Raw genomic sequence first — 14,330 nt, 5'->3', positions numbered from 1 at the left:
ACCACTTACTAACAAATTTGACTATAAAATAATCTTGCTCTTTTAAAAAAATCCAAATTAATAACATGGATGATCAATAACTGAGATGCTAGCACTCGCTCTTGTGGCACAAGTGGTATTCTGGAAACTTGAAAACAGTCTCTTTAAGAATAAGGGATAGGCCATTTAGGACTGAGATATTGGCTTATCCAATCTCATCTAACACATGGCCAGTGTGGCATCCAAGTCTCTTTTTGAACTCAATTCAAAAGATAAGAAAATAGGAAGAAAACAGACTTAAAACACCAATAAGACAAAACAAACAACTTACATTTTTTCATCTCTCCTCTGTTAAAAGTTAAGAGAAAACATAGAATAAACTTAATTTTCAAAGATTACTAACGCATTTGCAAAGAACAAAGGAAAATAAAATAACCTTGAGTGGCTCCACCTCCACACATCTATTCACGACTTTATTCCTTCATTCCCCCTCTTCTATAAACAGGGTCGTCATGTCAGACAATGGGTCTCTAGAGGACTTACCGGTACCGGGTTTGTTCTAAACCATTAATTGCTTGTTTTCTGGACTCTTATCAGAGTTTTTCTCTCTACCGTAGCCATTTTCACGTTCCCCTGCCCACTGGCATTCTAGCTGTAACACTTTCCATCCTTTCATGGTGCCATCCTTGTTCCTTAACTCTATCCCTCTCTCCTCATACTTCTTCTCTGTCTCCGCTTTCCATTCCTTAATTCTCTTTTTCCATTTCTTTCCTGCGTCTCTTTCCCATATCATCATCTCTGCTCTTTTAATCGTCTCTACGTTCTACCTACTGGCCAGGATTCATCTTACTTTTAGGATTCGAATAACACATATGTTGCACAGGCGTTCCCCTGTCACTTTAGTCCAAATTGTTACCCATTATCTTTTAACACTTTTAAGGCTTTCTTAATTGTGAATGACGGGCTTTCTATCTGCAGAGCCAATCACAGACTACTTTCCTAGTAGCAAAATACGGGCGTTCCCCCGTCACTTTTATCCAGATTATTCCTCACAGCTGCGAGACTCTCTCAGCCCAGCTACTTTGTGAACGACAAACTTTTTTAGTTTGCAAAGGTAATTGCCGACTACTCTCCTAGTAGCAAAATACCTTACCAACTACTTTCCTAGTAGCAAATTCTCTTACCAAATACTTTCCCAGTAGCAAAAATCTCAATACAGTTGGTCTTACTTTCGTTGTCTGCATCTAAGGATTTCGGCAGGGCACCAGATCAACCTACGACGAGGGAACTAAGTTTTCCCGGGAGCTTCTTCGGGAGGTCGGTCTCAAGGGGTTCGACTAGTGCACTTTTTTCTCCCCATCCGATCCCGGTCAAACTACGGTCTCTTACTCAGTCATCTGTTGATGGTCCCAGTGAAATCCAGCCGACTACGCCAATGTTAAGGTTCATTTCTTAAAACAGACAACTCACAATGTTAAGTAAACCAACACAAGCTTTACTGATTATTTAGCCGGCGAGATTGCCAGGGGATACAAAGCCAAGTATGCAGCTGATACTTAACCCTCCTGGGCCATCACTCTAATGAACAAAGACATACAGCTTCTTTTTATAGTATTTTGGAAACGTAGTGACATATTTATACAGCAATGACGTCTAACACAAATCACAGAGTATACCCATTCAAAGCATTCTTGTCACTAACACAATACTAATGTCATCCTGTGGTTCTATCAATCATAAACTGTTGATCAACATTTCCAATTCTGTCTTAACAATGTAATCTTCGGTACCTGGACGTGGCGCCGACGGACGAGAAGCCGAAGCCAAAGTGGAAGCCAAATAACCGAATGGAAACGAGGCCGAAATGCCAAATAACCGAAAGCATACAAAGCCGAAATGCCAACTAACCAAAAGGGTGGGATGCCTAAATGCAAACTAACCGAAAGGGTGGGACGCCTAAATACAAACTAACCAAAAGGGCGGGACACCTAAAAGCCAATTAACCGAAAGGCTGCATCGGCTAAAAGCAAACTTACCGAATGGCCGCTCTGCCAAAAGGCCACCTACCCGAAAGGCAGCATCGCCTACAAGCCGACGAACCGAATGCCGCTCAACGAAAAAGTCAAATAACGGACATGACGTTGCCGGGGGGCGGGACTTGTCAGCGATTGGTACAGACCTCCGCGTCCATCACATCACTGTGGAGGGATGAACATTGTCCCACACTTCCACTCCACCCGACCCATAGCTCGTCAGTGCGGCCGCACAGGGGAGACGAGGCGGAGGCTGGCCGTGGGAGAGTGAGGGCTGTCCCGAGGGATGCACACCTTCGGCCGCTTACAACTTGGTGCTTGGATTCAGATTGCCCAGTCACCTATAGCTTGTGTGGGAAAATGGCCCCCACTCTCCCGCCTCATCTCCTCCGTGCGGCCGCACTGTGACGGGCAGTGCGTCAGGTGGAGCGGAGGTGTAGGACAGACTGGTCCCTCCGCCCACCCAGAGTCACTGACAGCGATGCACCGCCATCGGACCCCACCCCCACCCCCACACCAGGGTGATTCCCCCACCCCTCCGATCCTGGGACCCTGATACCCACACCGGGTGATTCACCCCCACACTGGCCGTGGGGAAAGACAGCTCGGGGCATGGTAAATCACTTTTAAAACATGGGGGGGGACACATTACCTGGCGGGCCGATGACAAGTGTGCATGACAACAAACAATTGTATCTCCTCCCACTCTGAACAGGCAGCATCTCTGGAGAGAAGGAATGGGTGGCGTTTCGGGTCGAGACTCTTCAGACTCAGTCTTCAGGTCAGAAGAATGGTCTCGACACGAAACGTCACCCATTCCTTCTCCACCCTCCCGTCTCCACCAATCCTGACCTCAGTCACTATCTGTGTGGAATTTGCACATTCTCCCTAATACAATGTGGGTTTCCCAATGATGCTCCGGTTTCCTCCCACATCCTAAAGACCTGCACCATGGTCGGTTAATTGGCCGCTGTAAATGCTTCTGAGTGTGTTCACACTGTATCAGTGTTCCTTATCCCAGGGACAGTTTCTTTATCCCCTGACCAATTTCTAATCCCAGGGCCAGTGTTAATGCTGGGGCCACTTCCCGAACCCGGGTTCAATGTTGCCTTTCCCGGGGCTGAAGCTCCGATGTTGACCTGATCACTCTCCCATGTTGTGTCGTGTTGTCCTGATCCCGGGGCTCACTCTACCATGTGTAAGAAGGAACTGCAGATGCTGGTTTAAACCGAAGATAGACATAAAACGCTGGAGTAACTCAGGCAGTATCTCTGCAGGGAAGGAATGGGTGACGTTTCGGGTCAAGACCCTTCTTCAGACTGGTTAGATAAGGAAAACGAGAGATATAGACGGTGATGTGGAGAGATAAAGAACAATGAATGAAAAATATGCAAAAAAGTAACGATGATAAAGGGAACAGACCATTGAAAGCTGTTTGTAGGGTGAAAATGAGAAGCTGGTGTGACTTTTGTGGGGGAGGGATAGAGAGAGGGGGAATGCCGGGGCTATCTGAAATGAGATGAATCAATATTCATGCCACTGGGTTGTAAGCTGCCAAAGCGAAATATGAGATGCTGTTCCTCCAATTTTTGTTTAGCCTCATTCTGACAATGGAGGGGATCAAAGACAGAAAAGTCTGTGTAGGAATGGGAAGGAGAATTAAAGTGTCCAGCAACTGGGAGATCAGTTCGGTTCACGTGGGCTGATTGAAGGTGTTCCGCGAAACAATCGTCCATTCTGCATTTGGTCTCGTCGGTGTACTCCCACAACTATCTCGACTACACTTCCCACCGTGCTTCCTGCAAAGATTATCCCCCACTCCCAATTCCTCCGTCTACGCCACATCTGCGCCCAAGATGAGGTGTTCCATACTGGAACATCCAAGATGTCCTCATTCTTTATGGAACGGGGGGGGGGGGGGGGGGGGGGGCCTTACTTGTGTCTCCTCAGTACCCTGCAGCTCCGCCCTTGTTGGCCTCCCCCTAGTCGCAACAGAGACAGAGTCCTCATATTCCTTACCTTCCGCCCCATCAGCCGTCGCATACAACACATAATCCTCTGAAATTTCCGCCACCTCCAATGGGATCCCACCACTAGCCATATTTTCCCAACTACACCCATTTCCGCCTTCCGCAGAGACCGTTCCCTCCACAACGTACTGGTTTACTCATCCCTTCCCACCCAAACCACCCCTCACCAGGTCCTTTCCTCTGCAACTGCAAAAGATGCAACACCTGTCATTATACCTCCTCCCTCGATTCTGTCCAGGGACCCTGACAGTCATTTCAGGTTAGGCAGAGGTTCACTTGCACCATCTCCAACCTCATCTACTGTATCCGTTGTTCAAGATGTGGGCTCTTATACATCGGTGAGACCAAACGCAAACTGGACGATCGTTTCGTGGAACACCTTCGTTCAGCCCGCCTGAACCTATCTGATTTCCCACTGGCTGGACACTTTAATTCTCCTTCCCATTCCTAGACAGACCTTTCTGTTCACGGTCTCCTCCATTGTCAGAGTGAGGCTAAACACAAATGGGAGGAACAGCATCTCATATTTCGTTTGGGAAGCTTACAGCCCAATGGTATGAATATTGATTTCTCTCACATCAGGTAGCCCCGGCATTCCTCCCTCCCACTCAAGTCGCACCAGCTTCTCATTTTCACCCTACAAACCAAAGATCCTATAGCAGAGCAAGATAGACCACTCCTCCGAAATCCAATGGACTGACGTGTAGTACGTGACGGAACGTCACGGCCGCCATTTCTTAATGCGACACGCGAAGCAAAGATTATAGAGCTCCTCTATAATCTTTGATCCAAAGAAAAGATCCTCCAGTATCTTGTAGCGGGAACAGCCCCCTCCTTTGCGTAGTTTCCCTTGCATTGTATTGTGCAGTTTCCCTTGTATTACTTTAACACACACTGCACAAAATTAAATTTAACGTATATATATTTTATATATTTATATGAATGTGTGTCTGTGTGTGAGAGGCAAGTTAGAGATAATAAAGTTTATTCTCATGGATCAGAAGCAACTTTGATTTAAATAATCACTATTAATTCATTTGTCTTGTAAGATGATGTGCATAAACCATAAAGGCAATTATATATATAATTATATAGTAATAATAAATATATGCATATATATATATTTATGCACATACATACATATATACACACATACATACATACACACGTATACACATACATATGGATACATTTATATGCATACATACACACATATATATACATACATATATACACATATACATGCATATATATATACATATACATGCATATATACACATACATATATATTTATACATATGATCATTTTCCAACGATCAATAGATTTACGATCAGTTCCTGTGGATTGGAGGATAGCTAATGCTATCCCACTTTTCAAGAAAGGAGCGTGAGAGAAAACGGGGAATTACAGACCAGTTAGCCCGACTTTGGTGGTGTGAAAGATGCTGGAGTCAATTATTAAAGATTTAATAATGGGGCATTTGGATAGCAGTAAAATAATTAGTCCAAGTCAACATGGATTTATGAAAGGGAAATCATGTTTGACTAATCTTCTGGATTTTTTTGCCGCAAGGCTTGGTGTTGGGGCCGCAACTGTTTACCATATATATTAATGATTTGGAAAAGGGAATTAGGAGCAAAACTAATGCATACATACCTACATATTTAAATTCATCTGATATGTTGGTCAAATAACATGGGCACCTTCTTGCTTTTTTTGAGACATGGATTTTTTAAATGTGAATGTCTCATAGCAACACATTTGTGGGTCAGCAGTATTTTGTACCAACCCCCACAATTTCAAATAATTCTAAATTGAACTTCTTAAACAAGGAAAACAATTTTTATTTACATCATTTTGTGTGGCTGTCAAGGCGGCTGTGTTGACTGTAATTATGAGACTGCCGGGCAGTATCACTGTGAATGGCGGTGGCTGTGTGTTTTAATGCAAGTGTGAAAAGGAGAGTAAATTTAAAGAGACAATGTGAGAACCATCAGGGTTTCATCCAAGAACCAATTTAAAGGCAAGGTTCCATCAATTACAGTATTTTAATTGCAAATCTTACTCTTAATATTCTTCCTAATTAGGCTTTTTGTGTTCCCTCTTGAACCTTGTGTCTCCCAGAACCTCTGGGGAGGTTCTGGAGATACAATAATCCAATCTTGAGGCAAATAACCATCTTTAAAACTGGCATTGCCTCTGCCTTTAATTCTACATTCTCCGAGGATGCTGGATGCCGCGACAATCTCTTGCAACAAGTACAGAAAGGCAGTCAACTGCAAAAAGATCAGAGAGGAAAGAGTATGGAAGGGAAAGGCTTTTCAGAATCATAATCAGATTTTATTTGCCAAGTATGTTTTGCAACATACGAGGAATTTCATTGGCCAGGTCAGTCATACAATTAAAAGCAACAGCACTCAAAAACACATTTTAATACGGACATTCACCACAGTGACTCCTACACATTCCTCACTGTGATGGAAGGCGAAATAAGGTTCAAGTCCCTTCCTTTTGTTCTTCCTCGGTCGGGGGCCTCAAGCCCCCCGTTCAAACTCCGTTCAATGGTGAACTCCTCTTGGTCTCCAGGCCTATAGTGCTGCACAAATCACTGCACCACATGCATCTATTTATTCCCTTTTCACATGGTTCATGCAGCTGGGTATTAACTTGCCGACATGGAAAGAGATGCAGTGAGCATTCAATAGTTCAGACTTCTGGGTGAATTAAGGGGCTACTTGATGGGCTGAGGGTAATCGAGATTGTCTGATTGTCATTCTTTTGGAAGAACTGATGGAAGTTCTTATGGAAAAGCTGATGAATTGACTACGGGATGAGCTGGTGGGCTCGAGGATTGCTGAATGAGTGTTCTAGAAACATAGAAAATAGGTGCAGGAGGCCATTTGGCCCTTCGAGCCAGCACCGCCATTCATTGTGATCATGGCTGATCAGCCCCAATCGATAACCCATGCCTGCCTTCTCCCCATATCCCTTGATTCCACTAGCCCCTAGAGATCTATCTAACTCTCTCTTAAATCCACCCAGTGATTTGGCCTCCACTGCCCTCTGTGGCAGGGAATTCCACAAATTCACAACTCTCTGGGTGAAAAAGTTTTTTCTCACCTCAGTCTTAAATGGCCTCCCCTTTGTTCTAAGACTGTGGCCCCTGGTTCTGGACTCGCCCAACATTGGGAACATTTTTCCTGTATCTAGCTTGTTCAGTCCTTTTATTCATTTATATGTTTCTATAAGATCCCCTGCATCTAACAAGAGTGTTTTATTGTCATGTAGAACAATTTCCTACATCTAGCTTGTCCCAGATAGAACAATTAAATTCTTACTTTCAGCAGCACAACAGAATCTGTAAACATAGTACACTGTAAACAATATGATAAGATCCCCCCTCATCCTTCTAAATTCCAGTGAATACAAGCCTAGTCTTTTAAATATTTCCTCATATGACAGTTCTGTTAGGTTATTTGATGGTTAGGACAGGTTTAGAGGGGTATGGGCCAAATGCAGGCATGTGGGACTAGTGTAGTTGGGACATGTTGGCCAGCGTGGGCAAGTTGAGCTGAAGGGCCTGCTTCTACACTGTGAGACTCTATGACTAGGTGATCTGTTGAGGCTGGTGGTATGCCATGAGGAACAATGGGCATGGACCTTTGTAAACCACCACCTGGTTGAGTCTCCTTGAGTCACCATCGGCATTGATATCAGTCAGGGGTTGATGATCTGCAAAAAACAAGTTGGTCTCATTCTTGTTCTCTCATGCGATACAGGCAGCAGCTCTGAACTGCCTGTGTTTGCCCTCTTGGCTGTCTTGTCAAATTACGCTGGAGATTAGAGTCACCCCTGAAACAAACAGTGCCTTGTGATCCACAGGGGAAAAAATAAAATCTAAATGCAGAACAATGGATGGTTTAAATCAAAGAAAATGATACAAAGAGGCCATTAGAGCAATACCGATCTAGGAAACTGAGAGTAGGTTTTACAATGCATTTAAACCTCTCCCATTTTTATGAGATGCATTCCTGGAATATGTAGGAAGTTTATTGTAACCTAGTGCCCTAGTGGATTAAGGGCGGCATGGTGGTGCAGCGGTAAAGTTGCTGCCTTACAGTGGGTGCTGTCTGTACGGAGTTGGTAGGTTCTCTCCGTGACTGAATGGGTGTTCTCCGAGATCTTCGGTTTCCTCCCACACTCCAAAGACATACAGGTTTGTAGGCTTGGTATAAGTGTAAATTGTCCCTAGTGTGTGTATGATGGTGTTAGTGTGCGGGGATCGCTGGTCACTGCGGACACGGTGGGCCAAAGGGCCTGTTTCCGCGCTGTATCTCTGTAAGAAATAGAAGGATAAGCCATCTAAGTTCACACCACCATCAGTAAGATTATTGTTGATCCTGCACCTCAACACCTTATTCCCACATTCTCTCCATTATCCTTCATCCTTTTCGTATTTGAAAAAAAATATCTCTCCTTTCAAGGACTCGACTTCCACCATCTCACGCGATCAAGAATTCCAAGATTCCCAGCCCTTGAGTGAATAAAATGCTCCTTGTCTCATTACTAAATATCATTACCCATATTCTGAGACTTTGGCCCTTGTTCTAGATCACCAGACCAGCCGCAATCTCCACCCACGAGTCCAATCTAAACAGAGATAGACACAAAATGCTGGAGTAACTCAGTGGGTCAGGCAGCATCTCTGGAGAAAAGGAATAGGTGACGTTGCAGGTCGGAAGCCTTCTTCAGACTGCGTTCTGACACTTCTTCTTCTTCTTGCGTATGGCGTGCACAGCCTAAAGTTGTAGTACAAATTGTTCTATTTGATCTTATTTGACTGTGCACACCAGGTTGTTTGCATTTGTCGAAACAGGGCGGACCACGTGAAGGTTGCAATCTCCCACCCCGCATTAGTTTTGTGCAGTTAACAAATCACAATTTCACACAATGTACATAAGAGGGCAGTTATTTGACAAATACTCTGCAGTTCGGTGCAGGAGATCTTGTCGACGAGTATTCTGGATCCACTGTTGACATCTGAAATTACAGGAGATATCATTTAGGATTAACTAATAAGAAAAAAGATGATCATAACTACATGCCTGAACAATGGATGATATATCACTTAAATGCAATTGTTTTCAGTTGTGTGGAGACCTGTATATTGAAGATGCTTTTTGCCTCTAATATGTCAATTTACCTTAAATGTAGAAGAGCTTATTAAAATCTTCTTACAAAGACCATTAAGTATTTTCTTTCTATCCTCTTTTGGACCCAAGGCATAGCAGAGCTGCCAACTCTCACGAAGAGGTAAGGGAGGGAGAGAGGGAAGGGAGGGAGAGAGGGAAGGGAGGGAGATCGAGAGAAGAGAGAGAGAGAGATCGAGAGAAGAGAGGGAGAGAGAGATCGAGAGAAGAGAGGGGAGACAGATAGATCGAGAGAAGAGAGGGGAGCGAGAGATCGAGAGAAGAGAGGGGAGAGAGAGATCGAGAGAAGGGGGGAGAGGGAGATGGGGGAGAGGGAGAAGGGGGAGAGGGAGAAGGGGGGAGAGGGAGTAGGGGGACAGGGAGAAGGGGAGAAGGGGGAGAGGGAGTGGAACGATAGCACATTATAACGTGCAGCCGTCCCATTCCGACCAAAGATTATAGAGCAGAGCTCCTCTCGTATCTTTGATTGCGGCCGCCGCCGCCGAACCCCCCAGCCCACCATTGCACCCAAAGATGAAAGAGCAGAGTTGTATAATCTTTGATTGCACCCTTCTTCACGGCGGGCTTGTGATCTTTGCTTGCGATGTCTCGACAATTCGAGGGATATAACGGGTAACAGCCGCCGCGTCCTCGGACTTGAATCTGAGCTCGAAAAATCTCGTGGTCACTGGGCCCAATGTGTCCCGCGGGCCATATTTTGGAGACCAATCCCTTACAAGAACAAAACCAAAAACGTACAGAAGTGTTAAAATTGTCTTTATTATTATGGTAAGTAAAGATCTATTAAAAATAAGTCTAATAACTTTCTAATGTACCGACAAACCTAGTTTCCCAATGGCCGTTGATGGGAGAACAGAAAATAACATTTTCACGACAGAATATCGACTGAAAATAATAATATTTTCTCACCTTTCTTTTTTATTGGGGAACCTAAAGAATGACAGGTCTGGTCGTTTAGATTTACGATTAGAACAATTGATAGCAGAGCAGTGATGTGAAGATTTAGATCAAAGATCTCTGCTATAAGATCTTTGATTTAGATAAGGACGCCATGACAGTGTGGGGGAAGCCCAATAAAATGCCTCAAAAAATGGCGTCGACAATCACACACGTCATACTACGCGTTTTTCGAGGAGTGGTCTATCTTGCTCCTCTATAATCTTTGCTACAAACAGCTTACAATGGACTGTTTCCTTTATCATCGTTACTTTCTTGCATATCTTTGATTCATTGTTCTCACTCTGCCATGTTGTGTTGTCCTGATGCCGGGGTGAGCGTTGTCTCTGGGGCCCAGGGCCTAGTCTCCCATGTTGTCCTGATGCCTGCGACCACTCTCACGTTGTGTTGACTTGATGCCAGGGTCAACATTGGGCGGGGCGGCGGCGGCGGCGGCGGCAGTGTTTCCGGGGTCAGGCCCGGGGAGACCCGGAACAGAATGGCGGAGGTGGCGGATGTGAGTGAGGCCCGGAGCCGGGAGCAGCTGGCGCTGTGGGAGCGCGGCCCGGGCTCCAGCGCCCCGCTCACCGACACCCAGCAGCGCAGTGTTGCCGAGCTCCGGCCCGCCGCTGACAGCACGCCCTTGCCGGCCGAGGTGAGTGCAGCGCGCCGGGCCCGGGCCGGGTGAGGCCTTCGGCCCGGTGCAACCAGCGCCCGGGACCGCGGGAACTGCCCAGCGGAGCCCCGGGCACGGGGGGGAGGAAGGGCCGGTGCCTGGGGACGAAGGGCCGTTGCGGCTGCTCTCGTCCGCTCCGCCTGTGCAGGGCTCCGGTCAGCTGCCACGTAGCCGGAGTTGGGCCTGGGGGAGGGGAGAGCTGGAGCCATGGGCACTCTCCCGGTGTCACAGCCTGGCCTTGATTATGGACCCGGGGCTACGGGAGCGGCTGCCCTCGGTGCGGACTCTGTGAATGGGGACGGTTGTTGGCACACAGTCCATCCCTGCCCTCTTTCTCTTCCTGCTCCCCTTGCTTCCACACACCCACAACACCAACCTCTGCAAACACGATAAAGTAAGAAAGAGGAACGGAATGCCCGCTGCCATTCATCAAGATCCTGTATCAACAGCAATTTCCCATCATTATTCTTTGACTCTACAAATTACAAACTCAAGGACTGAGCCAATGCAGCTCTTTAGTTTTAGGGTAGAGAATTCCAAAGATTCACTGCTCTTTGTGTGGGGGGGGGGGGGGGGGGGGGATCTTCTAATCTCAGTCCTAGAACGCTGAACCATTATTAAGAGACAGGGATGCCTATTTCAAACGGTGTTGATTAGATGAAATGTCCCTGTATCCAACCAGCAGAGCCTTGTAATAATTTTGTTTTATTTGTATGAACTCTGAAGAATACAAATCTAATTTGCCTAATCTCTCCTCATGGTGAATCTATGTTGTACTTCCTCAATGCAAAATATATCCTTGGATAAGAAGATCAAAACTACAGATACTCCAGGTGTGGTATCAGGATAGCCCAATATAATTAGGGCACAATCATCCCATTGGCAGTCCTAGTAGAGACAATGTCCCATCTTTACATAGAGGACACATGATGTCTACAACAATGTGTTGTCAAAGGAAGCTATCATATGTCCTACATCTGAGAGATTTGCGAATACGATATGACACAACTTTATTTATGCCAGGAGGGAAATTGATCTGCCAGCAGTCAAAACGCAAGATTTGTGAAACATGAAATTAAAGTGACGAGTAGAAAGGATTGGGGATGTGCAAAGATTGGGCAGGGAGGGAAGGGGAGTCAGTCCACTGCATGACAAAAGGGGGAGGAGTTGTACAGTTTGATAGCCACAGGGAAGAAGGATCTGTTGTGTTCTGTACTGCATCTTGGTGGAACTAGTCTATTGCTGAAGGTACTCATCAGGTTGACGTGTGTCACAGAGGGGGTGAGCTGTAATGTCCAAGATGCTCCACAGTTTGCGGAGCATCCTCCCCTCCAAGACCATCTCCAGGGAATCCAACCCAGCCCTCAGGATGGAGCCAGCCTTCCTGATGCATTTGTTAATCCTGTTGGCGTCCGCGGCCATTGCCCTGCTGCCCCAGCACACAATAGCAAAGAAGATGGCACTGCCTACCACCGATTGGTAGAACATTTGCTGCAGACATTGAAGGAGCGGAGCCTTCTCAAAAGGTACAGCCGGCTCTGTCCCTTCTTGTACAGGCCCTCGGCATTCCAGGACCAGTCCAGTTTACTGTTCGTGTACACTCCAAGGTATTTGTACTCCTTGGTAAACTGCACATCTACACCATTGATGGAGACATGTAGCAGGGGTATTCCTCTCCTCCTAAAGTCCACCACTAACTCCTTAATCTTGAGGTGCAGGTGATTCAACCCACACCAGTCTACCACACAACTCCTCCCCCTTCTGTCGTGGGGTAGACTGACGACCCCCCCCCCCCCCCCCCCCATCAATCTTTGCACATTCTCAATCCTTTCCACTCATCACTTTAATTTCATGTATCTTGTGTTTTATGACTTTGGCAGATCAATTTCCGTCCTGGGTAAAAATAAAGTTCTATTGTATCGTATTTCAATCTCATCTGGACGTAGGGAGAAATTGTAAAACTGGCTTGGTACATTGCATTTGGAACAGGCTGGAAGATTCAAAAGTTTTGTTTGGAGGTACAGAATGGAAACAGGACCTTCATACCAACGGTACACAAAAATGCTGGAGAAACTCAGCGGGTGCAGCAGCATCTATGGAGCGAAGGAAATAGGCGACGTTTCGGGCCGAAACCCTTCATACCAACTCCATGCCCACCATCAATCACTTGTTCAGGATCGCACCTGGGTCTCTGGTGCTGTGAGACTATTCTACCAGCTGCAGCATTGTGCCACACAAAAGTACATGCATGCATTTTGGCTCAATGTATTTTGTGAGCAGTCAAAATGACCTCAGTACAAAAGGTGATAACTACTTTTAGAGGAAAGTCTCCTGCATCGGTTTGTATTCAATGGTTGGTTTTATCTGTGATTATACCTGCCACCCGGAACCACCACGCCTTGAAAGCCTTGAGGCGATAAATGGAAGATACTTGTTTCCTTGTGAGCAGGAAAGTTTGTTTACACTTAAGGTGTTGCCTTGATGGCAATATTGAATTTTCTACTTTAGTCCCATTTCGCTGCCATCCTCCTACTTGTGTTCTTCATCAAATCATTCTCCATCTTTTTAAATTATCCTCAGTAGCCTCTTGGTATAAACATATTTCTTCTGTATCAACTGCTTTAACCTTGGCACAGTTCTATTGCGGATCTTGAATCCATGCTGCCAACTTCAAGCCGAATAAATGTTCCTGAACTATTTTCTAGTCAATGTGTATTTCATGCATTTGTCTTCCCTTGAATGATATTGGCATACATTTATGTCATTAGATGGCCTTTAAAATGCTGTATTTTCTCTCGGGAAATTGTCTATTTGTCTGTTTTAACTGGTTCGTTTACTGAAGAAACTTTACATCCCTTTCAAGCTGCAGAAATTTGATCTGCGGGATTTATGGTTCAATGTACTTTGTATAGCCCCTGTTTGTTGCACAGTACCAAGCACCACAGATGAATAGCTCAGGGCAGGTACTTGATCTCTTGCTTATGATGCTAATTTCTCTGAATCATGTGCCAATCTCATTTTCCTCTAAACTATCGTTGTGCACTGTTACAAAGATAATTAGATACAGCATTGACTAATGTGATGACAGTGGACTGAATTTTAAAGGTGCCTCCCTTCTGTCACGCCGTGATTGTTTAGAAATAGATTGTTTTTGATAAAGCCTTTCTACACTCTTGCTAAAGCTTTCACATCTCTTCTGAAATGTGGCATCCAAAATTGGACATTGCTACAGTTATTGCTGAACTATTGTTTTATTAAGGTTTATCTTTATTTCTTTGCAGTTGTACAAATGCTTATCTTTATAAACCTTAAGATACCAAATGCATTTTTAACCACTTTTAACAAATGATACATTTATAGCCATAGATTGCTTTGTCGTACTCCTTTTTAACATTTTGTCTTTAGTGTGTATTACTTCCATCTTCAAGTCGCTGTGTAATATTTTACATTTCTAAGCATTGTTTC

The 14,330-nt window shown here is 45.2% G+C and overlaps 1 protein-coding gene across 1 annotated transcript in view; it reads left to right on the top strand.

Annotated features, from left to right (window-relative positions):
* Positions 1 to 10,680: 10,680 nt before the first annotated feature.
* The window catches only part of cog3 (component of oligomeric golgi complex 3), a 51,055-nt gene continuing 47,405 nt past the window's right edge, over positions 10,681 to 14,330 (top strand). The window contains exon 1 of the mRNA XM_033032873.1: positions 10,681 to 10,844. Within this exon, the coding sequence (XP_032888764.1) occupies positions 10,689 to 10,844 (156 nt within the window). The 5' untranslated portion in view covers positions 10,681 to 10,688. The remainder of the gene's footprint in view (positions 10,845 to 14,330) is intronic.

The sequence above is a fragment of the Amblyraja radiata genome, chromosome 14 (genome assembly GCF_010909765.2).
Source record: "Amblyraja radiata isolate CabotCenter1 chromosome 14, sAmbRad1.1.pri, whole genome shotgun sequence".
Classification (NCBI taxonomy): Eukaryota; Metazoa; Chordata; class Chondrichthyes; order Rajiformes; family Rajidae; genus Amblyraja; species Amblyraja radiata.
Note: the sequence above shows the minus strand (reverse complement) of the source record. Positions and strands in the feature narration are given on the sequence as shown.